This window comes from Nuphar pumila, chromosome 3, assembly GCF_984573655.1.
Source record: "Nuphar pumila chromosome 3, dmNupPumi1.hap1.1, whole genome shotgun sequence".
Taxonomy (NCBI): Eukaryota; Viridiplantae; Streptophyta; class Magnoliopsida; order Nymphaeales; family Nymphaeaceae; genus Nuphar; species Nuphar pumila.
This window is the reverse complement of record NC_143251.1, coordinates 28,662,135-28,688,238: the sequence shown is the minus strand read 5'-3', so window position 1 is coordinate 28,688,238 and position 26,104 is coordinate 28,662,135. Positions and strand designations below refer to the sequence as shown.

The 26,104-nt window shown below is 39.4% G+C and overlaps 1 protein-coding gene across 5 annotated transcripts; it reads left to right on the top strand.

The window, feature by feature from the left end:
- Positions 1–134: 134 nt before the first annotated feature.
- LOC149842430 (AP-2 complex subunit sigma) lies at positions 135–24,986 on the top strand. Of its 5 annotated transcripts, none has more exons than XM_089999153.1 (6): positions 135–262; positions 376–474; positions 627–677; positions 20,954–21,127; positions 22,073–22,132; positions 24,854–24,986. In XM_089999153.1, the coding sequence occupies exons 1-6, from the start codon at positions 260–262 to the stop codon at positions 24,893–24,895; spliced, it is 429 nt and encodes a 142-aa protein (XP_089855279.1). In that variant the 5' UTR covers positions 135–259; the 3' UTR covers positions 24,896–24,986. The 5 variants fall into 5 exon arrangements, with proteins under 5 accessions (XP_089855279.1, XP_089855278.1, XP_089855280.1 ...); XM_089999152.1 differs by lacking the exon at positions 24,854–24,986 and adding an exon at positions 23,562–23,937; XM_089999154.1 differs by lacking the exon at positions 24,854–24,986 and adding an exon at positions 23,399–23,528.
- Positions 24,987–26,104: the final 1,118 nt, after the last annotated feature.

Here is a 26,104-nt window from a genome sequence, read left to right as displayed (position 1 = left end):
CAGGTTCAGATTCGGATCTACCATAATTAAGCAACTGTCACGTTTGCACCCCTACAACGTTTTCACAGTCAATACGGTCAATAGTTACCACCGGAGAATTTTATAAAAAGAAAAGGGTAAATCTCGTATCGCCTCTCTCTCTCTCTCATAAAACGAAGGGAATTGAAACGATCGAGAAAGAGAGAAATTAATCGTTCTTTCCTTCTGCTCGACCCCTTTAGGCCCAAGGAGGATTTCGTTCGGAAGAGAACCAGCGGAAATGGTAAGATCTTGATTTCAGATCATGTTATTCCCCTTCTTTTTGCTTTATCAGAGGGGGGAAAGAAAACGAAGATCTTGAAATTTCTTGTTTTTTGTTTGTGTCGCGTTTGGCAGATCCGGTTCATCATGCTCCAGAACAGGCAAGGGAAGACGCGGCTGGCGAAGTACTACGTCCCGCTGGAGGAGTCGGAAAAGCACAAGGTCGAGTATGAGGTGCGAGATCTCCTTCTTCTTCTCCCCCTCTCTCTCTCTAGGGTTTTCTAAGATCTCGATGTTTAGGGTTTTAGTTTTTCTGTCATCATCATGACCTTCAATGTAAAAGATGGAGTTTTTGTGGATTTACTCGCGGGTTTTGGGTTCCGCAGGTCCATCGGTTGGTCGTCAACAGGGATCCCAAGTTCACCAATTTCGTCGAGGTTAGTTTTTTTTCCTTTTCTTGATATTCACTTCCGATTTCTCCCTTCGAAGATCTTTGTAAGATTGCGTTTTTTTTTGTAAATAAAAATTTCCCTTGTTGGTTTTGCTGAATTTGGAATAGTAATTGCATCTCAATATATGGTGTTGAGACTGTAGATGCATTTCCATTAGTTTTTTGGAGATCTGATTGCGAGACTAAGTTATTTTAGGTGGGCGCCTTGATGGCGATCACAATCTGTGGATGGTTGGTATTCAGTTGATGCTGGTTCTCCGTGTTTGAAGCAATGTCACAAGTATCTCGGCAAGAGAAAATGTCGTGATATATTGGAAAATCTAGTTTTTCTTGGAAAATTCTCGCCTAAACTATTGGCATATATTATAACCTGAAATATATAAAAGATGAATAAAATTCTAAATAATTAAACAAATGTGGATAGTTCTTGTATAAACTCAAGCATGTCTTAACTGATCCACTGTAGCGTTTCTGGTGCCATTCCAGTGTCGGATTGGTCTGAAACCAGTAGGTTCAATTTGTGCACGATCTTTATGAGTTTCCCCCGATCTAACCTTTGAGTAGACTTTTGCGTGAAATAAAAAGTAAGGGAGAACAGTGCCCTTTTCCATTTTATGCTTTTCAATTCTTTAAAGATTGAAGATATTAGTGGTTGATCCCTAATTCAACCATTTCAAGGCTTGGTTTGTGCCTGAAGGGGCTTGGTATTCAGATAAAAGGAGATTTTGAATGTCTAAAATCAGATTGAAACAACCATTGATGAAAAAATAAAGATTTTTTATATGACAAATATCTCAGTCTTTAAACTCTTAGTCTCTTACTATTTTTTTTTGTAATTGAGCTTGTTTGTGTAGATTACATTTGCATGATTATGGATAAAGAATGTGTGTATTTCTAAACTTGATTCCAGGAATATTGATGACATTTGGATCAGAATACCGTGTGATTCAGCCTGGTGGTTTTGTATATGGCTATGTCACATGGACTCGCCGTATAGGCCGCTGCACCTGCATCGACATGATGCGGCGCTGGTTTGGGTGCCGCACCAGGTGCGGCCAACCCGCACCCAGGGTTTTGTCCAAAATGATCAGTCACGAGTCGGGTTCGATCTTGACCCAAGCCTGAACTGACCTTGTTCGAACTCGACTCGTGTCGGGTACCGAGCCTGACCCGATCCGACTTGTTAGCTCGTAAGGGCTCCGCACAACGGACCGAACTGAGCCCGAGCTCAACAGACAGAGAGAGAGAGAGAGAGAGAGAGAGAGAGAGAGAGAGAGAGAGAGAGAGAGAGAGAGAGAGAGAGAGAGAGAGAGAGACTTCCCCTCTCTCCACCCTTAATCGAGAAGAACGAGAGAGAGAGAGAGAGGGGAAGATAGTGAGTCTTCCACTCTCTCCCCTCAATGGGGAAGAACGAGAAAGAGAGATGGGGAAGAACAAGAGAGGGGAAGAAAGAGAGTCTTCCCCTATCTCCCTCAGTCGGGAAGGATGAGAGAGAGAGAGTGGTGGCCCAAGGATCGAGGCGAGGCATGGCTCAAGGCGGGGTTGATGGGTCGGGCTTACCGAACATTATATCTATCTATCTATCTATCTATATGTGTGTGTGTGTGTGTGTGTGTGTGTGTGTGTGTGTGTGTGTGTGTGTGTGTGTGTGTGTCTATATACCCACTTGCACTCCCGCACCTAAGTTTTTTTAAATCACCGCACCCGCACTCCCGCACCCAAGTTTTTTTAAAGTGCCGCATCGCCACACCCGCACCCGCAATCGCACTCACATCCGCACCTATGTGACATAGGTATATGGTCATGTTGCAATAACAAATGTGCAAAAATGATGGCTAGTCTGCACGGAATGAGAAGAATAAGAATGAAGAAAACAATCCACATTCACCAGAAAGTGAGGAAGACCGCCATCATTACTAAGAAATGTGCATAGTACACATAAGTTTAATCAAGTTCTTGAGTGTATGAAGAATCCATGGATAGTCAATGACAAGATGTTAGAGGTTTACTTACTCAAAAACTGAAAGGAAAAAGAAAATCAATCTTAGTATATTTAGAAAACTAGATACATAATACATTCTCATGTTGAATTTTATGTAATTTTGTCTTTTATTTTCTACTATTATTTCATTTATGTTATCAGGAATGAACTTAAAATTGTGAATCAAATATTTAATTTAATTTTTATGTATGTTCTTAAGATTTTTGGTATTTCTCATGTTATGTTAAGATAGATCATAGATGTATGATATGCCACATAGGTATGGATGCAGGTATGGGGTACAGTCACGAAGGACATGGACATGGAAATTTCTAAAAAAATGGTTATGTGGGTATATATGTATGTATAAACATATACAAACATGCATAAATGCACAATTATACTACATTTGACAAAATGCTTTAGCTATGAAGTCATAGGCTGTGACACATGTTAAAGGTATACAGTTGACCAAATAATGATCAATATCAACAAATATATATTTTTTTGAAGAAAAAGATAAAATACTAGATTCATAAAACAAAAGGTAAACAGAAGGTGTCGATGACAAGATGGCAGCCCAAGATACATGTAAAGATAAAGAAACCAGAACCACAGACAGGCCTAATCCTGGACAATTTAGATTTCTCATTTAGCTTTAGCACATAGAAGCACGTTAACAGTAGAGACTTTTGATATTGAGCATAAACTATATCTAGGTTGGATTATGAGACAGAATAAAATGGGTCAAGTTAAGTTCAAAACCTATTTGATCTGTTCCCAGGTGTACCCAGTACCAGTATGAGTATGACAACAGTATGGGTATGTTTTTGTATTTTTATAAAATGCAGACCTTTCTGATAGACATTATTATACCCTTTTAACAAATGTTGGTTTTGTCAATTGCAAGGATATAGGAGTGGGTATGTGGTATTGCTGTATAAAATGATGCCAAAGTTGATGTTTGGAGGTTGAAGCTTTTGCTATTTAGTTGCCAATTATTAAATGGTGGATTTTAAGGAGACTCTTGTGTGCTTGGCATGCATACATGCCTTTTTAATCAACTCAAGAGGCTTGATCAAGCATCTTTCATGGTCATTTTGCTAAATAATAAGTAGGCCCGGTAGAAGTGCAGCTTGGGGGGGGGGAGGGGTTGAGTGGATCTACTATCATTATGGGAATCTCACAAATAAGCTTTTATTGGGGGTGTTATGTTATGACCTTGCCCTATAATGAGGGCTAGGATATGCATATGGTCCACATGTTTGGGTAGTACAACAACAACAACTAGGCCTTCCTGTTTGGGTAGTGATGGATCAAAATTAAATATTAAGTAGGATCCAAATCCGTTTGGGGAGAGTGTCTAAATAAATAGTCTTTCTTGTAGTGAAAGGATTGTAGAATGTTAATGAAAACTACTCTTTAGAGTGTTGGCTCTACGCAAGTTGAGGCAACCCATTTTCTTTTTGCATACTCTCTTACCGTTTGATTTTCGTGTTGCATGTGAGAGGCATAACATTTGGTATCAGAGCCGCGGTCTTGGTGATTTTGACCATAACTTGAACAAAAAATTGAGATTCATGACCTTGATGAGTTCTTGGTTGCATTCCTTGAGATGGACATGTGATTGTGCGAGATGGTCACGATGATGTTCTTAACATAATCAAATGCACATATTGAGGAGGCTGAAGCCATTCTCGAAATGGTTGACGATCTCTACGACTTTGCAAAGTTAGACCCAAAGTTGAGAGTTGTCAAGGATGCACTGAGTTATCTCGATGAGGTAATTATTGACATGGATGAGATGGAGCTATCGGGGATTGTAGCATAGTTGGCATGCATTTGTGTGGAATTGGCAGCTGAGATGATGGAGATTTCCCAACATGGTAGTCGTCGGTTGCACATGGTCTGTGGAATTGCTCAGCAAGGAATTGGATGAAGTCCACAAAAAAAATGGGATGGATTCCTACAGAGAACGGATGATTAGAATGCTTGCTTGGCCAAAGATCAAGTGGTTGTTGTTAAATCATATGTATAAGACTATAATACCCGATAGGGGTATTATAGTCTTTTCACATTGTTTTAATAAGCAATGTATATTCTTTTTCCTTTTTCTTTTTCTTTTTTTATCCTTTTTATTTTTGGATTCACGCCAAAAGGGGGCCCCACAATAGAGCCATTGGGCCCCCCAACGGTCATAAATGTGATCGTTGGGGGCTCCCAATGACTCTTTGGGAGCCCCCCTTTGGCTCCTTTTTCAGTCCTCTCTCATTGTATAAATAGGGGTGAGACCCCTTGTATTTCTTAAGCATTTTTCATGCTCACTCTTTCAATAAAAGAGTCTTTTTATTTTAGTTGTGCTTTTTATAAAGTTTGTGTATGTATTGTCCCATAGTGGACTTGTGTATTGCTCTCTTGTGATTTCTCTCCATTGTTGGAGATTGTGAATGCATTTTTGCATTCTTTATATTTCCGCATACTTCATTACATGGTATCAGAGCCACTCGACTCTTGTAAGGTGAAGTTGTGACTCTCTCTCTTCTTTATTCTCATACTACCTTATTGGAGCAATGGAGGCCAAGATCGACCTATCATTTAAGCTAAACGGCAAAAATTACATGATGTGGGCATCCGCAATGGAGAATAACCTCAAAGGAAAAAAACTTTGGGGTTATGTAATGGGGTCCGTTCCAGAACCTCAACTTGAGCTCACCAAGATTGAAGGAGGTCAAGAAAAAGCTCTTGAGGGAGATGCTCGCCTCAAAGCTATTGAAGATCACCAAAGAAAAGTAGAAGATTGGGAGAGCAACCATGCAAAAATCTTAGCATGGTTTATAAACAATTTAGAACCCAAGGTATGTGTAAATATTGTCAAATTTCGCTGAGCCAATGAGGCTTGGTTTTTATGAAGGGTATGTATACCCAAAAAAATCTTGCAAGAGCGTATTTCTTGCAATAAAAGGTTAGAACTACTAAGCAAGGGGATATGAGCATTCAAGATTACTATAGTGTTCTAAACCCTTTGTGGGATGAGTTGGCTCTTTTAGAGCCAAAATGAGTTTCTATGGAGGATGTTAAACCAAGGCAAAAACAAATGGAACAAGATCGATTGTTCTAATTTTTGTTTGGTCTATGTCCCAAATTTGAGCAAGTTAGGTCTTCACTCCTCCATAGATCTATTTTTCCTCCTATTGAAGATGCCATAGCCGAAATTACTTAAGAAGAAACTAGGCTTGGCATGAGTAAAAACATTGATGAAGTGCTTGCCGTATCCAAACCCGACAGCAATGTCAAAACCTACAACCCACCTCACTTTGGAAAGCAAGGTAACTATGGTGGAGAAAGAAAAATGATTGTATGTCATCATTGCCATGAGCCGGGTCACATTAAACCTGTTTGTCCGAAACTAAATGGGACATTCAAGCCTAGGCCCTAAGGTGGCTTTTCTTGAAGAATCCACTACCAAAGAAGATGAAGGCAAGAGCGGAGACCTCAAAGAAACGCTTGGTCAAATTTCTATGGCTCTTCAACAAATTCTCAAAGTTACTTCCTCCACGTCGGGTGCGGCCATTGCATCTACTTCACCTCCCGGTACGTATTCTTGGATCTTAGACTCTGGAGCCTCATTTCATATGACCCCACATGAGAATACATTAACCGATGTATGCACCAATTCAAGAGGTTCGTGCGTTTCCACGACCGATGGAACATTTTTAAAAATCACAAGTATTGGAACTCTTGATTCTAAAAATTTTCAAAATCTTTTTGTTCCAAAAGTTAGAGTTCCAAAATTAAATGTAAATCTTTTTTCAGTTTCCCAAATTGCCGACCATGGATGTGAAATATCTTTCTCATTTAATGGATGCTATGTGCAGGATCTTCAGTCCGGAAAGCGGATTGGGCAAGGCCATAGGAAAGACGACCTCTACTATGTGGATCATCTAAACCTTCCTACAAATTCCTTTTGTACTTATGTCCAAGATAAACATTGAAACTTGACATAAAAGACTTGGACATCCAAGTTATTCGAAAATGTATCTTTTTCCAGAAGAAATCAAGAAAAGCCTATTAGTGCCTTGGAGAAATTTTCTCATCTCACCGAACCTTCAGAAGAAAATCCTATTAGAAGATTTTCTAGAGAATCAATCTCACCTAATAAGTTTGTGTCATATGAGTCTCTTACTCGTAGCTATCGAGCATGTTTGTTAACACTACATTCATATTATGAACCGACTCATTATAATTAAGCCAAAACTATACCACATTGGGTTGAAGCCATGCAAATTGAGTTAGATGCCCTAAAAAAGGCCAATACTTAGAAAATTGTAACCCTTCCTCCTCATAAAAAACCTATTGGATGTCGATGGGTCTTTAAGGTTAAAATCAAAAGCAATGGATCCTTAGAAAGATATAACGTCAGATTAGTGGCTAAAGGATATGCACAAGAATATGAAATTGACTACGAGGAAACATTTGCTCCTGTAGCCAGAATGACAAGTGTTAGAACCTTAATAGCTGTCGCGTCAACCAAGAAATGACCTATATATCAACTTGATGTGAAGAATGCCTTTTTAAATGAAAATCTAATTGAAGAAGTCTATATGAATCTACCACCTAGAGTTAACATTGGCAAGGTCAAACTCTTAAACTTTTGAAAGCCTTATATGGTCTTAAGCAAGCCCCCAAGGCTTTGTATGATCGATTTAGTGATATCATGAACAAATTGGGGTTTTGTTCCTGTTATACTAACACTGCTCTCATTGTGAAAAGTGTAGGTACGAATATTGTTATCTTGTTGCTTTATGTTGATGACATGATTATCACAAGAAATGATCTAGTATTGTTAATGTTAAAAATATGCTAAAAGATAGTTTTGACATGTCTGATTTAGGTTTTCTTCGGTATTTTCTTGGCATTGAGGTTGCATATTCTTCCCGAGGATATATATTGTCACAAATGAAACTTGTTGCAGATATATGTGCTAAGTCTGGTATTTCAGATGATAAAAAGGTGGAGACTCCATAAGTAATCAACGCAAAATTAAGGTTGAAGGATGGGGTTCTTCTTGAAGATCCCACACCGTACAGACAACTCATTGGATCTCTCACATATTTTACTATCACTAGACCTGGCATCGCTCATGTTGTTCACTCTGCTAGCCAATTTCAGCATGCCCCTACAACTGTGCATATGAATGTTGTGTTTCGGATCATCCGATACATCGAAAATACTATAACTAAAGGGCTATTTCTATCCTCCTCTTCTTCATTAAATTTACTTGCTTATACTGATGTAGATTGAGGAGGTAATCCTAATGATAGAATCTCAACTAATGTTTTTTGTGTTTTTTTAGGAAATTCTTTAATTGCTTGGAGATGCAAGAATCAACAAAAAGTCTCCTTATCTTCTACTGAAGCTGAGTACCGGGTTATGACAACTGCTACAATGAAACTTGTGTGGCTTCGAAGTCTTCTCAAAGACATGGGGGTAGACATTACTGGCACCTCAAAACTGTGCTGCGATAATAAAAGTGCCATTTATATTGCCAGCAATCACACCTTCCATGAACGGACCAAAAATATTGAAATGGACTGCTACTATGTTCGAGATGAGTATCTACGTGGAACAGTTGCATTGCCATATGTTACATCAGAATATCAGCTAGCGGATTTTTTCACTAAAGCACTTCCTTTTCCTCACTTCATGTTTCTCCGTGGCAAACTTTCCGTCATCACCCCGTAAAGTTTGAGGGGGGTGTTAAATCATATGTATACGACTATAATACCCGATAGGGGTATTATAGTCTTTTTACATTGTTTTAATAAACAATGTATTTTCTTTTTTCTTTTTTCTTTTTTTTATCCTTTTTTAGTTTTGGATTCATGCCAAAAGGGGGCCCCACAATAGAGTCGTTGGGGCCCCCAACGGTCATAAATGTGACCGTTGGGGGCTCCCAACAACTCTTTGGGAGCCCCCCTTTTGGCTCCTTTTTCAGCCCTCTCTCATTATTTAAATAGGGATGAGACCCCTTGTATTTCTTAAGCATTTTTCATGCTCACTCTTTCAATAAAAGAGTCTTTTTATTTTAGTTGTACTTTTTATAAAGCTTGTGTATGTATTGTCCCATAGTGGACTTGTGTATTGCTCTCTTGTGATTTCTCTCCGTTGTTGGAGATTGTGAATGCATTCTTTATATTTCCGCAAACTTCATTACAGTTGTAACTGCTAATCTTGCATCATTCTATACAAAACTATGGGAGGCAGATGCAGCCGTAGACCTAATACTGTCCAACACAAATCTTGTAGTGTTCTTCAATGATTCAAAAGATAAATTTGATGCTGCTACTGTAGCGGCCACTTGCTCGGTGTAATGCCCCTCCAATTTGTGCAACAATGTTGCTTAGTGCCTCCTACCCTTAGCTTCCGATTTGTGCAAAGCACCAGTGCATCACTTTCAAAGCGAACACTCAATTCTGTTGCACGGTCTTCTACCGTGAGATTCCCGGCATTCTAGTGTGCAGAACATACACTGAACATTAAACAAGGGCATCCAATCTGCGTCAATGACTCGTTCGAAGCTGCTTGGCCCAAAAACAAAGGAAAATGGGGTCAAAGTATATGATCTCAAAGGTTGTGGTTGGACAGTTTCATGTTGTAGGGAGGTAGCAGGCAGCATGCTTGGTGAAGCACAAGCTGAGCTCGTGTCCATTAGGAATGTGAAGCTTTCAACGTAGGGGTTTTTTGAATATCCACCGCTTGTTTGCAAAAGCTCTCAACAAGATGTGCTTGTGGGAACTGCTAGTGCCTTTGGAAATAAAAATCATGCTGCACAAAATATGATTAGTGGTGGCATCAGCAAGGAACTAGAAATAGAATTTAAAATTGCTGGTGTGCACATGGATCTTGTCATGCAAGAGACGTTGGTTCTTTGTTAAATAATGAGAATGTTGGCAGGGTTGATGCTATCAAAGATGAGGATTTGAATGCTTCTTATTTTCTAAAGAATGGTGGGCACATCATATTTTGATAAAAGGAGTTGGCCTTGCCTCTATTGGTCTAGCTAGGGTCATTTTGCACTGGAGAAGCACAAATTGCACAACAACCTGATCAAGTCTTCAAAAGGTGGTGAATTAAATTGCCCAAACTTAAGTGTCATTCCTGTAGTGGCTATTTGATGCAGGAGCAGATCATTATCCAGGTTCACTTCATTGGATCATTTGAGATCCATTTTATTTTAGTTTGAACATTTTCTTAGTTGGGTCATTGTAATGGATATTGGATTTTAATAAATGATCCATATCTCTTTTTAATAGTTTAGTAGAATTAGGTTTTCTTTCTTAATTGGTATATATCAAAAAAAGGTCAATTGAGTCTACTAGAATTAGAATTCGTCCCCTATAAATATAGGGAAGAACTAGGATTACATTACACAATTGAGAGTTGGATGAATAAAAATTCTTATTTTCGTTGAGTTTATGCAAATTCTTGGCGGATGGGTCGCTGGGCCCCTAGCTACGTGCCTCCTCTTCTCATCATCATCACCTCCTTCGTACGTCTCCTCCACCCCTACCTTCGTCAATCCATGTTTCGAATGCAACTCACCACTCACCCCCCCCCTTTCCTGTTGGTCGGGGTTGCCCCTGCCGCACCACTTGCTCTACCACTTGTTTCCCCATCAACACCCCGCACCAGCCTCCTTGGCGCACACTCACCTTCCCCATCATCTTCCACTCTTCCCTCTCCATCTCCCGCATGTCCCCTCGTCTCATCTGACCCCCTGTTTCCTTCTGCCCCCTCGTCCTCTGGATTGCAAACCAACTAACATGCTACTAACGACCTTATGGTTAGTCAAAGGGCTGCCGTCGAGAGTGTCAGACAGACTGCACCCTGATCGCCAACCATCGTATCCATCAGAGAACCACCATGGGCGGGTGGGTTAGGACCTCAAAACCCTGACACCATCTCCTCTCTTCCATCCCTGCTAGCCCCTCCCATTGCCCAACATCCGGCCGACGAACCACTGTCGATCGACTTTGACCGACGAGAGCATTCCTTGGTGCCAATTTCCCTTCTGTCCGCCACCTCTTCTTTTTGTTTCCCTTCTTGCTCGGCCGGTAGGGATCTTGTCGGACTGGAGCCCACGGTGAAAGCCTCCACCGTTAGCCCGCCACTGACCGGAGGCTCGCCAGACGGGGAAGGCCAGCGGGGACCCCCACCCAATCCACCATTGAGAACAGAGGTGGGTTCCACCCGATGGGACGGGTGGAATTGGTTCACTCGTGTACCAATTTTCTCCTGTTTCATTGGGTTGGGCCAGTTCAGGGTTTCTTGACCTGATTCCCGTAGGTCTGAACTCGATTTCGACCCAAAACCCACCTCTTCAAGCCATGTTTGGTTCCAATTCTAGGGTGAACCAAGCCCAAGCCCATTTTAACTCTCCTAAGCAGCCCATTAACCCCATTTCTGACTCTTACCCATCCCAAATCATATTGGATCTAGTTCAACTTGACCTAAAATCATATCTAACCCATTTGGATCACAACCAAAACCAACCTAAACCCACTCAAACGGACCTCATTCTTAAAAAACCCTTGGAACCAACCTGCTTATTTGACCTAACCTATCCATTTGACCCTGGACCTACCATCATCCACTTGGATCCTATTAAGACTAACTTAGATTTGATTGATTCTATTTGGACCCAAATGCATCTTGAGATGGATCTTCCTAGTTTGATTGTTGTTCTACATGAAGACCCATTTGGTTACATGTTATACCAGTCACTGGATGATTGGTTTGTCAGTTCACACTTGTTTGAACATTCTTCGGATCGGATCACACTAGTGTTAGTGGATCTGTGCCTTCCAGAGGTTCCAATGGTCTATTATTTCCTACAGTTAGATCAACTAGAGGAAGTGTAAGTAGGATCAAGACTTGAGGGCAAGTCTTCTTCAACCCGGGGAGAATGATGCAGGAGCAGAGCGATGCATATCCGGGTTTACTTCTTTCATTGGATCATTTGAGATCCATTTTATTTTAGTTTGGACATTTTCTTAGTTGGATCATTGTAATGGATATTGGATCTTAATAAATGATCCGTACTTCTTTTTAGTAGTTTAGTAGAATTAGGATTTTTTTTAATTGGTGTTTATCAAAAAAAGGTAGATTGAGTCTACTAGAATTAAAATTCTTCCCCTATAAATAGAGGGAAGATCTAAGATTACAGTACACAATTGAGAGTTGGATGAATGAAAATTCTTATTTTTGTTGAGTTTATTCAATTTCTTTCAGTATTTCTTGTTTTCTCGGTTTTTGTGCATAGGAGTAGCATAACATAGATTTTCTCGTAAATCGAGCCTTCTCGATTTACATGATTATTGGTCATGGAGGTTCAGTTCTTAAGCATTTATGGTTCAGTTTAATTGGTAGAAGTGCTGGCTGTGAGAAGTTAGCTAAGTGTCCTAAGGAATTCAGATGCACACCAGAAAGAAGTTGCCTCATGGAGTTCTCGGATCACTATTTACCTTCCACTTCGATTATTAGACGAAGCATTGGCTATCCTTCACCAAATGCAAAGGGAAGATGTCGCCCTTGACTCCTTCACGCTGTTAAGTTCCCTCTCCACCTGTGCAGATTCTATTTATTCCACAATAGGATGCTTAATTTCTGGGCCTATTATCAAAACTGGTTTTCTAATTACTTAAGTCATGATAGGAATTAGAAATGAGATCATTGCAGGTTTCTGCAAATTGTTTGATGAAATGTTCTCCCTGTACACAATGATTGAGTTAATGGTCAAGGAAACTGCACACATGTTTGATGCAATGTATCACCAGGATTGCAGCTCCGGGGCCACTAGTAGATCCAAAAGCGTGCCATATGAAGGTGTTGACATGGTTAGGCTAAATCCACGTGGACAAATTGTGGAGAAGGTAATTGATTCTGGAGGAGCGAGTAATCGAGTCTGGTCATCAATGAAATTTGGATGTGCATCAAATGGATACCTAGGGAAACTATGCACTATGCAGTTGAAGTATCAAATGAAAGATGGCTTGTTCTGAATTGATTTGTATGTGAGTATCTCTCTTGAGGACAGGTTTGAGGAATATGGGTACTTCAAACACATGTATCAAGCTTTGAAGATGTTCCTGTAACAAATAATGTCCTGTGAAGAACCATTCATTGCTGGGTTAGTGCTTCAATGCCTATATAATGATACTTTGTGGTTAGTCTGGTAACCCCAATTGTGTGATTGGGAACCTCATCTAGTATCAAGGCTGAAACTGATCACTGCAGACGAAGGATGTGTTAGCATACAGTTTGCATATGCGTATGGATCTGGATCCAGATCCATACACATATTATATGAAACACATGTTAAATAGGATCTCATTAATGGTATTCTTGTAATATGTATATGTTTTTACTTTATAATGTTTAGGGTTTTGGAGGTCGAGTATTGTAGTGCCGCCCCAGCCATTGTGAATTTCTCTCTCTCCTTATTTCCTGTATACAAATCTGATATGGTATTAGAGCTTGATTAAAACAAGTGGGTTCATCCTGTTTTGTGAGCTGAGACATAAACAACTGGAAATCAAGGGAGAAGGTTTCATAACTCACCCATCGTTGAATAGGATGCTTAATACGTGTCGGCCTTTAAGCCGAATCATTGGCGATGCTTTCCTCCACATTCCTCGGCTCTGTATTTTTGTCCCGTCTAGTGTATATCTGTCCAGAGAAACGTTCTACAGGGGGTGGCTCAACTGGAGATAATTCACCATGCATTTGTGAGTCATTCAACTCCCTACTCGAGCCGAAGGAAGGACAATTTGTTTGACATGTTTCTCCTGTATTAGCAAAAAGATCTGCGCTCATCCATGGATCATATACTTCTAATTCTCGAGGTGGCAACACGGCAGAGTCATTGACCTGAAAATTTTGTTCATAAAAAACAACATTTCTGGAGGTCCTAATACGTTTTGTAGTAGGGTCATAGCGTCGATAACCTTTGTATTCATCTGCATACCCAACAAATCTGCACTTGATAGCCTTGTCCTGAAACTTATTTCGCAGAGATGAATCAATATGTACATAACATACACAACCAAAAACACGCAGTTCATCATAAGAGGGATGTTGACCAAATAAAGTATAATAGGGAGATTTTCGATCCAAGAGTGCCATAGGAAGACGATTTATGATATGAATAAATGTGTGAAAAACTTCTGTCCAGAGACTAACGGGCACATTGCTATCATGTAACATGCTCATCGCGCTCTTGACAATGTGCCCGTGTTTCCTCTCCGCAACTCCATTTTGTTGAGGAGTATGAGGGCAAGAAACCTGTCGGCTTATTCCTTTATCCTGAAGAAAGACAATAAACTCGTTCGACGAATACTCTCCTCCACCATCACATTGTAAATGCACAATATCATAAGCAAACTTTGTTTTGACCATCGAATGGAATTCCCGAAATATTTGAAAAACTTCATGCTTGTGTTTTAAGAAATATATCCAAGTATAACGGGAATAGGAATCAATAAAGACAACATAGTAACGACTGCCAGAAAGAGAAGGAATAGGTGCGGGTCCCCAAACATCGAAACAAATAATCTCAAATGGCTTTGAAGCTCTTTTATTTATAATATGAAAAGGAAGAACATGGCTTTTGCAGAGTTCGCATGAAGAACATTTATTATTATTATCAAAAAATGAACTTAAACTAGACTCTGGAAGGAGACCATCATATACAAGATTTTCAACGAAACCTCGACTACAATGTCCCAAACGACTATGCCAAATATCTGGCTTATTACAATGAGATGAATTAAAAACTTTCAATGAAGGAAAAAACAAAGACTCTGAAGGCGAAGACACTGAAGAATGCTTGGACGACTTCAACTGGAGGACTGGGACTGAGGGCGAAGACACTGGAGGAATCTCCTTGAAGACGTACATGTTTCCTTGTCGCTCCCCCTTAGCGAACGTCTTCTTCGTTCGTAGATCCTTAACATAAACAGAAGAGGGAGTAAATTCGACGAAAGAATTCATATCGTCAACAAGTTTAGCTACAGAAACAATGTTCTTTTTAATATTAGGAGCGAGAAGGACATTTGACAAATGAAGTGAGGACTTTGACATAGGGATATGTGTATTGCCAGTATGACTAATGGAGTGATAAGTTCCATCTCCCGTAACTATACTACCTTTTTCAAAATAAGGCAATAAGTGAGATAACTTACCCGCATTACCCGTAACATGTGTGGCGGCACCTGAATCAACATACCATTCGCCTTGTTCATTTTGCTTGATTGTCATCTGTGACAATGCTGATAATAAAAGTTGTTGCACATCTGTGGATGACACTTTTGTGTCCATAGCAGTAGTTGATTTATTCTAAATTTTGTTTAGTTTTCCTCTATTCTGTAGATTGAACCAACAATCAGCTTTCACATGTCCTCTTTTGTTACATAAGAAACAAGTGGGCACTCTCCTCTGATTCCCTGTATTAAAAACCCCTGAAATATTAGGTGTAGGCAAAATACCACGTCCTCCCTGCCCGAAACGTCCGCGGCCTCTGCCTCCTTGATGCCCTCCATTCCCTCGTCCAAAACCTACAGAAGTGTCCATGGCCAAAACTGAATGAGGACGAGTTGATTCATTTTCTGCTGCCCTTTGCTTCATAATCATCTCATGTTGGAGAAGTTTCGCTTGGAGGTCGTCAAAAGTGGGCAAGTGAGGAAGTCTTGATAAAGCTGTGGTAAACATGTCAAAATCAGGGCCCAATCCATTGCGAAGTTATTGAACTTTATCTTTATCTGCAATAGCACTTCCAACAACAGCCAATTGATCACTAATACTCTTCAAGCGGCCTATGTATTCCATGACGGTCATGGAGCCTTTCTTCAAACTTTGAAATTCATTTTTTAAGTACATAACTCGGGCTTCTGATATCTGAGAGTATGTCTGAGACATCTTACTCCACAGATCTGCCGCAGTGCAATCATCTGAAAGAGTAACCAACACTTCTTGAGAGAGTGTTGACGTAATATAAGCAACCAAAGACTGATCCCGCTTCCTCCAAGTTGCTTACTCTGGATTCTTAATAGAAATGGTAATTGTGTCACCCTTCTCATCCTTGGTTTCCTGCAAAATAAGCCGTGGTGGTATAAGAACTAAACCACCCAAATGTTCATCGAGATCCTGACTCCGTATAAAAGGAAGGATTCGCCTCTTCCAGGTCAAAAAATTAGAATGAGTAAGTTTTTCAGTAAGGATGGAGGTCAGAGAGATGGTGCAGGTCCACCCAGTTCTACCAGGAAAATTGAAATTGATCTGCTTCCTTTCAATGGGGCCCCTGAGGCACAGTTTCATGAAAGTGTTCTGCAGTGGAACTTAGTGCATCCAAGGTGCAATCAGAGGCTAGGAAACTTGTTGCAATGGATAAGAAGAGATGTGAAGTATGGTTCTGCAAAGTCAAAAGTGACTGACAATATGTATGATGTGCTATAGACAGATATAGCTAACATCAAAATGTGCATTGATATAGCTGAGGCAGCCAATACAACATTACACGATAATAGTGAGCCTTCAGGTTATGGTTGGCATTCTCTGAACTTGGTATCAGATCGCCCGTTTGCAACTTGGTGACTCGGACAAGTCAACTAGGTGACTCAGACGAGTCAAGTTTTTTTTTAATTATTAAAAAAATATAACAAAATCATATGTTTCGATTTTATACCAAAAAAACCAAATAACATAGCTGCCTCTCCGCATCGCACATTCTCATCTACCCCAATTCAGCCTCCTGGGAAAACAAAACCCCCAAGAATTTGCATGTCAATGACCTTCTTGTCCTTGTATTTCCAACAAAGGAATGAGAGAACTAGAGAGCAAGAAGTAATTTGGGAGTCTACAGGAACATGGAGTGTTCTTCAGAATCATCCCATGTTAGATCAGAAAAGAACCCACATCCTAAAATGTGATAAAAACCATCATAGTTTCGGTGTCTCACCAATCATCCAACTAGCAAACAACAAATTCTCAAACTACTGTCGAACTATCCCCTTGTGTCAAAAATCCAGTTTCAAACCAAAAGACAAAGCCACCATTTCCAAAAAAGAAACCAATGAAGTTCTCTATGAAAAGCAGAATATTGAAAAAAAAAGTTAGGAGAAAAAAGCCGAAAACAATAGTACCTTCTCTAATAGAGAGTGCTACTATCAGTAAATTAAATATTCCCTTCATCATCTATATCCAGATCATTAGCGAACCTTAGCTGCACTCCCTCCGCCTCTGTCACCAGTGACGTCGCCAAGCCACCTTCTGGTCCAACCTTCATCAACGTATTTGTATGTACAAATCTCCCGTTTTCTTATCAAAACAGAGTCGCAATGACTTCCTGCATACGTGCTCGTTCTTCGCATAAGCCAAAGGTGATGGCTTTGGCCCACATAACTTGGACCTGCCCATTGACCACCCAACAAATTAAAGGGGGGAAAATGAACGAGAATAGAATCAAGAACCCAAAACCAAATGGGCATCAAGCAAAAATGGAAAATCCACAAGAAGAAAGCTAAAAAGCAAATGGGTCTAATCAGACATCTTGCTTCCAACATAGGGCTTGCTAAAAGTCAAATTTGGGAAAAAATAGCAGACCAGGAAAAGGGAGAAATTTGATGAGGAAAACAAAATAGCAAATGTGTAGCGATGAAAAATGGGAAATAAACGAGAATAAGGCGTGAAAAAGAGAGAGGGACCTGATCTGGTTCCATTCTTGTCGTTAATGGCGAGATAGATAGATAGATAGATAGAGAGAGAGAGAGAGAGAGAGAGAGAGAGAGAGCTACCGGGTTACCTCCTTCAGTCGTCTACATTGGAAGGGGATGGACCGTAGGAGAGGCCGGTGAGAGTCGAGGTTCGAGAGAGGGAAAGAGGGCCGAAATCCTCCTTCACGCTTTGAGTCTACTGTCGAAAACCTAGTCATCGATGCAGAGGCCGGAGGGAAATGGATCACTAGAAAATGGTGGCAAAGCCGTAGAGGGATCATGAGATACAGAGACAGAGTCGGACGTGAGAGAAGGAAACTGCGAAAGAGGGGGGCCAGCTTTAAATGCAAAAAATAAAAAATCAACGCAAAATGTAACTCGGTCGAGTCACTCGTGTCTCATGACTTGGCCGAGTTACTTGAGTTCAACTCATGAACTGGACATGTTTCGATTCATAACGAGTCACCCTCGTTTTTTGACTCGTCTGATCCGAGTTGACTCGGCCCAGTCCCAAGTCAACTCAGCAAGAAATCCAACCATGATTCAGGGTGCTCTGCTGTATCATACAATGAGTGCATGCTCACAACAAGGCCACCTATCATGTATTGCAATGATCTCAGGTAATCTGCGTCATATCAAAATTTTCTTTAGTTGCACCCAAATATGGGATTGAATATACTTTAGTTTGCTCTCAAAGACTAAGTGTAGAGTAGCCCCGACGTTGAAGGCATGAGCTGCAACAGAAAAAAAATCAATAAGACTTGGAAAAGTCAGAGTGGGTTAAGATTAATTGCAAGATGGAATAAATCCACTTTTGCAAGTATCATACCATACCGTCATGCTATTGGTTTTCAGATCATCAACTTGTTAAGAACAAGCTTGGAAAGGAGAAATAGTAGTAGCAAACCATGTAGATATATATGCAGAATGTAGCACTATGGGTGACACATGGCTTGTTTGCGATCAGACACCAAAGAAGGACATCACCTTAGGGATAATATCAACCACTCAAATGCAGCCTGCTGTAACTATACACGAAACATGTCAATTGCTATTTTGCTGGCCGTTATTGAAACAACAACTGCAAACGATGTTGCACCAACAGACAGGCTTTGCAGCCTAAGAATGTTTTAAGTTATCAATCTGATGAATGCTGAGGGAATGAATGCACGACAGCATGTCCTTTGTAGTGTTTTGAGTACATGTAAAGGACTAAATAGAGTGCTGATAGGAAAATCAATGCAAGGTGGTCTGAGCAAGTTAGTGAAGATTCTATGATTCAAGAGTTGGAGTGCTGAGATTGTCGTTGTCGAGCATGTTATACAGAAAATTCAAGAGAAGCATCCACCTGCACATGGTGCTGCTGAAGTAGGAATTGTTGCCATGAAGGTTGGCACGGACATTGTTGTTGAAATTGCTGTCATTCTACTAATGAAGAACAGTTTGGAAGATGCTATGACTGTAGTGGACTTCTTAAGCAAGAAATATTCATGTGTTTGTCTGAGGTACCTATGGGATCTTAGCTGCAACTTGCTGGGGATCCTGATTACTGTAGGTGCTCTACTTCCACCAATACTTTGGGCAAGTAATAGCCATCCAAACAGCAGAATTATTGGGTTACTTCAAACATGGTGTACAGCAGCAGATCTTGACTGCCCATTAACTATGGGTGCTATGACATTTACTATCAAACTTGCCAAGATGTTTGAGCTTTTTGCTGAGCTTCAATGTTACAGTCGATGATGACAAAGATGAAGATCGATCTTCTTTACGATTGCATTTGACTAGACAAGCACATAAAGTTGGGGAACCAGGAGGACCACAAGACCATTATCTCCATTGCTTGCCATGCTGATGCTACCACACGTCGAGCACAAGGTGCTCTTTTAAGGGGGAGGGAATTGTTATGACCTTGCCCTATGACAAGCGCCAGGGCCCAGGATATGCATACAGTCCACATATTTGATCAGCGATGCATCAAATGTTAGTTAGGATCGGGGTTTAGGGAGAGTGTCTAAATAAAGAGTCTTTCTTGTAATGAAAAGAGTGTGAAATGTGAATGAAAACTATTCTTTAGAGTGTTGGAGGCTGCCCTCTCCTCAAATTGAGGCAACCCATCTTCTTCTCACTTACTCTCTTGCTCTTTGATTTCTGCGTTGCGTGTGAGAGGCATAACATGTTTTTCATGATAATATCAATGCTGTGATTTCTTTCCCTGATTTTAATCATTTGTGAATTTATAACTGGATGGTGGTTTTGTCATTTGACTCTAATGCGAACATCACACTCGTGTAGCATATTTGTCTAGGGCATGCCATGTCATTCAGAATATAAAAAATAATTAAAGATGGTTTGCTTTCAAATTGAAATACCTTAGATTTTAAAGCTGTGATTGGTGCTTAAATGGAACACTGACTTGTTTGCTCTTTCTTGAAAGCAATAAGATCATTCCCTTGCTTGAGATTATACTTTCTAACATTGTGGGGTCAATAGACAAGAAACAAGGATCTAGGGATGCACACGAGCCGAGCATGGGCTGTTCTAACTCGGCTCACTTCAAAATGCAACTGTCCAAGCTCGGCTCGAGCTCGGAGCCGGGCTTGAATGGCATTGTCCATACTCGGCTCAGTTCCGAGCTCAAGCCGAGCGCAACTTGAATGACATTCCAAAAAAGTTACATTATGTAAACATTTTTTTGGTGGGATTCAATCCCCAACCTCTCCCAACGTTTCACAAGTGGCCCACCACTAAGCCAGATCATGTATTTTGTTTATTGTGATCGAAAAAAACTTATACATACCAAAAATCCTCTAGATTAACATACAACAAAAAAAGTAAAAGGCATGGGATTCAAACTCAGCACCTTTTGAGGAAAATACTAACGCCACCCGGTAGGGAAACACTGGCTTTTTTTATTTTATTTTGCAAACATATTATATACATTTATCCGAGTCTTATCGAGCCTACCGAGCCTTATGGAGCTCAGTAGGCTGATCAAGCTTGGCTCATTTGCTCGTCCGAGTCTCAGAGCCATTTAAAAGCTCGACTGATTTAAAACACGGATGAGCTTCGGGCAGAGCTTAACCGAGCTCGAGCCGGCTCGGTTCATTGTGCATCCCTACAAGGATCCGTAAGAATATTTTACATCTATTAATAATCTTATGAAGCACTTGGTTATTTGACTCCAAATTAATTCTGTGTTGATGAATTTGTACCTTTTGCTGTAAACAATGCATTATTTTTCCTCTCTACTCATGTATGTGAACACTTTCACTCAGATATGTGCTTGTAGTTTCAGCTCTAAGTTACTTCTGGGTTTTTTGATATTATTGTATTTAATGGGAAATTCTGTTATCTGGAATATTGGTTTCTGATTAAATAGTGATTTGACTGTGAACAAATTTGTGTTTTTAAGAGCTAATATAGAACTTTGGGTCTATTTCTGACCAAATTTTTTCTTAACCTTTGATCATTTTACAGCATCATTTATCTATTTTTTTCTGAATTTTGCAGTTTCGCACACACAAGGTTATCTACAGACGGTATGCTGGATTATTTTTTTCAATGTGTGTTGACATCACAGATAATGAACTGGCCTACTTGGAGTGCATCCATTTGTTCGTCGAGATATTGGACCATTTCTTCAGCAACGTTTGTGAACTTGATTTGGTCTTCAATTTTCACAAGGTCTGCTACATCTGTCTTTTATCCTTTTATATTCATCCCAATAGGATGTCAGAGGTGACAGTCTCCGATTTGATCATACAATTTACTTTTCTTCATTGCAATCGTATGCTTTAAGATGATACATGCATGTTACGTCAAATAAACGTGCATGTGGATGTATGTATTCCTTTTCTGCATGATTTTTTTTCCTCAACCAAGATGTATTGATGTCTGTTTTAAGTTGTTCAAAGTAAAATTGCGTAAGGCTTATATTCCTGAGAATTCAGTTTAAGCGGAAAACACCCATTTGGCATGCTTTCAATCGGTTCGTTTTCATCTCATAACTGAGGTACAACCGTACAAGTTGGTGCATGCCTACTGAAACTGGCAGCATCTTTGGGCACTGTATGAGGCTGCAATTGTGAACATTGCAGTCAGGAACATCGTCGGCCATACACATTGTTTCTTGACAATACTTAAAATAGATAGAAGAGTGCTTTTTCATGATCATTAATGCACCGCTAGAGTTAATAATAACAATTTTCAAGGCAATAACTAACTAGAATGTGGATTACCAAATAGTGAATGCCAAATTATCTGCACTGTTTTATAACACATTAGTTATAGTCTTATAGAGTGAAGTGCAGGCAAATGGCATTATAGATTTCTTTGCAAGTGGATTAATAACATTGTAACAACACACACACACACACACACACACACACACACGTGTGTGTGTGTGTGTGTGTGTGTGCGTTTAATGTTTTCCAAACACGTCATTGTTTCTGCATATATCATTCAAACGATTTAGATCATGTTAATTTAAGCATTTTTTTCATGCATGGAAGGATGTCTTTGATGGAACTATATGTTTTAGTGAGTATATTTCTCTTTTCTATGGGACTGCAGCTACTCCTGATCATCACTTTTCTTTTTCCTTCTTTGATAATATTGTTAATGTTTCAGGTGTATTTGATACTAGATGAATTTATTCTTGCTGGAGAATTGCAAGAGACAAGCAAAAGGGTGTGTCCCCCGCACCCCACCCCTTCTCTCTCTCTCTCTCTCTTTCTTCCTTTCCTATGCTTCTAAGTTCCAATTCTTAGCTCAATGTTATTTTCTTGTTCCTTTTCTATAAAGTGAATAAACTACTTTTTTTCTTGGAAATTGATTTTTTTTGGTATGAAAATTCCAGATTGGGTGAAACTAGTGCTTAATACTCAAAATTGCAATAAACAATACTTAACAGGTTAGTAGTACATATTGAGAGAGATGCATATTGGATGGATAATAGTAATACCTCACTTTATTTCACCCATGTTTTGCCCCCAAAAGAATTAAACTCATGTAAAGAAGCTGACAAACATACCACGTTGGTAAAGCTTACAAAACATGGTAAACTAGATAGAGTTATCCAAAATAGATAGAAGACCCTCCAACTCATGGAAACTGGTGGAAACTAGATAGAGCTATCCAAACATGGTAAACTTCTATGTGATTTATCCAAAATTCATTTTAAGGGTCAAAGCTAGGACCCTCCAACTCATGGAAACGATCAGGGGGAAGGGCAAAAGGGGGCAAAACTGTACTACGTAGTAAACTAGATTTTCAAGGTTGAAAGGCTTTTGCATATTTTTTCCGTCATTGACTGAATTCCTTTGGAATGTCAAAGTTAGAGTCAGTGCTTTATTCAACTCATAAAATCATGGTTTTGTAGATACCATTTTGTTTGGTCATAGATAAAACTGCCAGTTTTCATAAATATGGTAAAGCTTACAAAACATGGTAAACTAGATAGAGTTATCCAAAATAGATAGAAGACCCTCCAACTCATGGAAACTGATGGAAACTAGATAGAGTTATCCAAACATGGTAAACTTCTATGTGATTTATCCAAAATTCATTTTAAGGGTCAAAGCAAGGGCTCTCCAACTCATGGAAACGATCAGGGGGAAGGGCAAAAGGGGGCGAAACTGTACTATTTAGTAAACTATATTTTCAAGGTTGAAAGGCTTGTGCATATTTTTTCCGTCATTGACTGAATTCCTTTGGAATGTCAAAGTTAGAGTTAGTGCTTTATACAACTCATAAAAGCATGGTTTTGTAGATACTGTTTTGTTTGGTCATAGATAAAACTGCCAATTTTCATAAATACCACACGGGAAGGTCATGAGATGCGATGACTTTTAAATAAGAGGATCAATTACTGCTTATTTTGAAAAATGACTGAATCTTCGTACTCATACCCTTTGGTATTTCTTTTTTTTTCCTGCTTTTACTTGGTGATGACAGCTGAATTGGTAGAATGTCAACTACCTTAACTGATTAGAGTCTCAGTCCATTGGGGGTCAATCTGCCTGCATGAAAAAAAAAAGAAAATGGAAAGAAAAGCACTAGCACGGGGAACTGTTTTAAGGAAGGCTGTTCACAAGATTTTTCCTCTCTTGTTTGACAGGCGATCATTGAGAGGATGGGAGAGCTGGAGAGGCAAGAGTAGGGAACTACTGCTTGACATTCTTACCTGTCACCAAAGGCCAGAAACAGGAAAAAATATTTCTACCTTTTGGGATGATGATTCATTCCTTAAGTTAGATATTGATGGTTATTTTGGCTGTTGGTGATGGACGACTGTCTTTCGGGGGTGGGATTGCTTTGGTCTTGTAATAAATCATGTTCATGTGGTCATTGTGTATGTCTTTACATAGATTCAGTGTGTTTGCCTGTATGTGCAATCTATGTATTTTTTCATGCATCTGTTGCCTAATGAAAAACATTGGTTGTCTTCGACTTTTTGCTTGATAAATGACAGTTGGAATTTTGGCCATGGTCAATAGTTTCAGTCTTGTCTATTAACTTTGTGGGGCAATTTCTTAGAATATTGTTTTTCTGGTAAAGGTAAGAATTACAAAAGTTCTCAAATTGATAAAAATGATAAAAGTATGTAATTTAAATTTAAAAAACAAATACAATAAATAAAAAAGTGAGTATAATCGAGTTATCATGATTAGTAGTAATTTTGGCCCATCTAAAAGAATAATTTGATTAACAAATTAGAAATTTATTAAAATAAAAAAATTCAAAGTTACAGGCCAGTAAAAGATATGCCATGTGATTCTGTAGAAGAGACCTGTAAAAGAAAAAATAGAAATCAAGAAATTTGAAAGGTCATATTGCTTGGGAGAGGTTAGGAACGTTAGAATATGGAGGGACGTGAATACTTGGTCATAATTCTACTTAAAGATTAAGTGGAAAATAATAGGAAAGAACTGAAATAAGGGCAAAACAATTTTAAAAGTCCTTTGTTTATCCTTTAGATTGATGCGTTATCTAAAAATAATTATAACGCTATTCTTTTTTATGAATGTGCTATTTTTCTTTATTGTATGATGATTTTGCCATTTTATCAGAGTTTTAAAAATGATAATATTTTGGGAACATCATGATCTTTTGCCTTTAAATATAATTTTGCTTTGGAATCACTATTATTGCAATAATTTCATAAGGATGTGGATTTATTTTACCTTGTAGGTCAATTTTTGCTTCATGATAATAATGCAGTAGTTTCACAATTATGTCTGAGAAAGATAATCTAGCTTGGTTGATTATACTAATATATACTTGGACTGAACGTTTTGACTGCGAAAATCATTGAAATTTTTTATAAATTGGCATCAAAACAAATTGAAACCAATGTTATAATCTTTTTTAGTATGTTAAAACATTTCTTACATTATTGGACTTTGACAGATCTTGATGTTGAAAGCAAAGGAGCGACAATGTACTAGTTGACTTTGGGTTGCATGTGGGCATTACTGAATATTTTGTTAAAACCAATTGTTGCTTATTAAATTTAAGAGTTGGTAACAAAACATGAAAGAAAGGCCTTCTTCATTGTTGAAAAGCAAAAGCAAGCCCAAAAGGCGAGCAGAAGATGAACCGATAAGCTTGCACCTTTTCTCTTGATTTCCCGAGTTCCCTTAGGGGGCGTTTGACTGTGCGTCCCGTGCATACGTGCTGGATGCTGGTGCAGTCAAACCGCAATGCATGGACGCACTGTTATGTGCATCCCGTAGGACATGTCTTGTCTGTGCTACACAGTGCGTTCTGTCCAATCTTGGACAAGCAGTCAAATGCCCCCTCAAGAACGTAAGTGCAAAGCTGAAGCACGGTGTGTTGTCTTAACCTCTACATATATTTTGGGGTCTGTGTATCGCTGATCTTTACAAGGAGTATTGCCTGACAACGAAGTTCCTGAAAAAAAGAGAGAGGAAGAGGTCATTTTTTATGCTGTGATGGCCCACCTTCTCAACATTTCTCAAGATGGACACCATACCCATCTAGATGCATGCCAAGGTGGGTAGCTGTGAAGCAGGTCGACTCCACATATAGTGTGAAATCAAAGATAAAAGGGTTGTTTCAATGCTGTTACAAATGAAGGGCATGTTTGCTTTGGTCATAGGTGGGGATAAATATTCACAACTAAGAAAGTAGAAGCTGTAGATTATTGATCACAGGGTCGATCTTGTGCCCAACTTTCATAAGATTCACTGCAAAAACAATCGTAGCTGACGATCACAATTACAACTTATACTTTTCTCATGTTTCACTAACCTTGAGAGAGTGTTTACAATCACAGGATATTGGGAATATCCAAGAATCACAGCGCATTACAAACAAGCCGGGAGTTTTAAGGCTCTGTTTGGGAGCTGACACTTGGAGGTTGCTGAGAGCATAGCCAAGGAATCCACAAATGCTGTGGATTTGGCATTCCCAAGTTGGCTGTTTGGGAGCACCTTAAAATTCAGGCCAGGGATTTACCAAATTCATGCCAAGCTGTTTGGGATCAGACAATCTGAAGTGTGGACTTTGTAGTTGCCTCTCCAACTACCGGATGCCAAACATTCTCATAACGGCATTTATGGATTTGAAACCTTTAGTTACAATGGATTTGGGCCAACTGTGTTACGAAAATTGGCATAAATACGAACTTGGGTATAG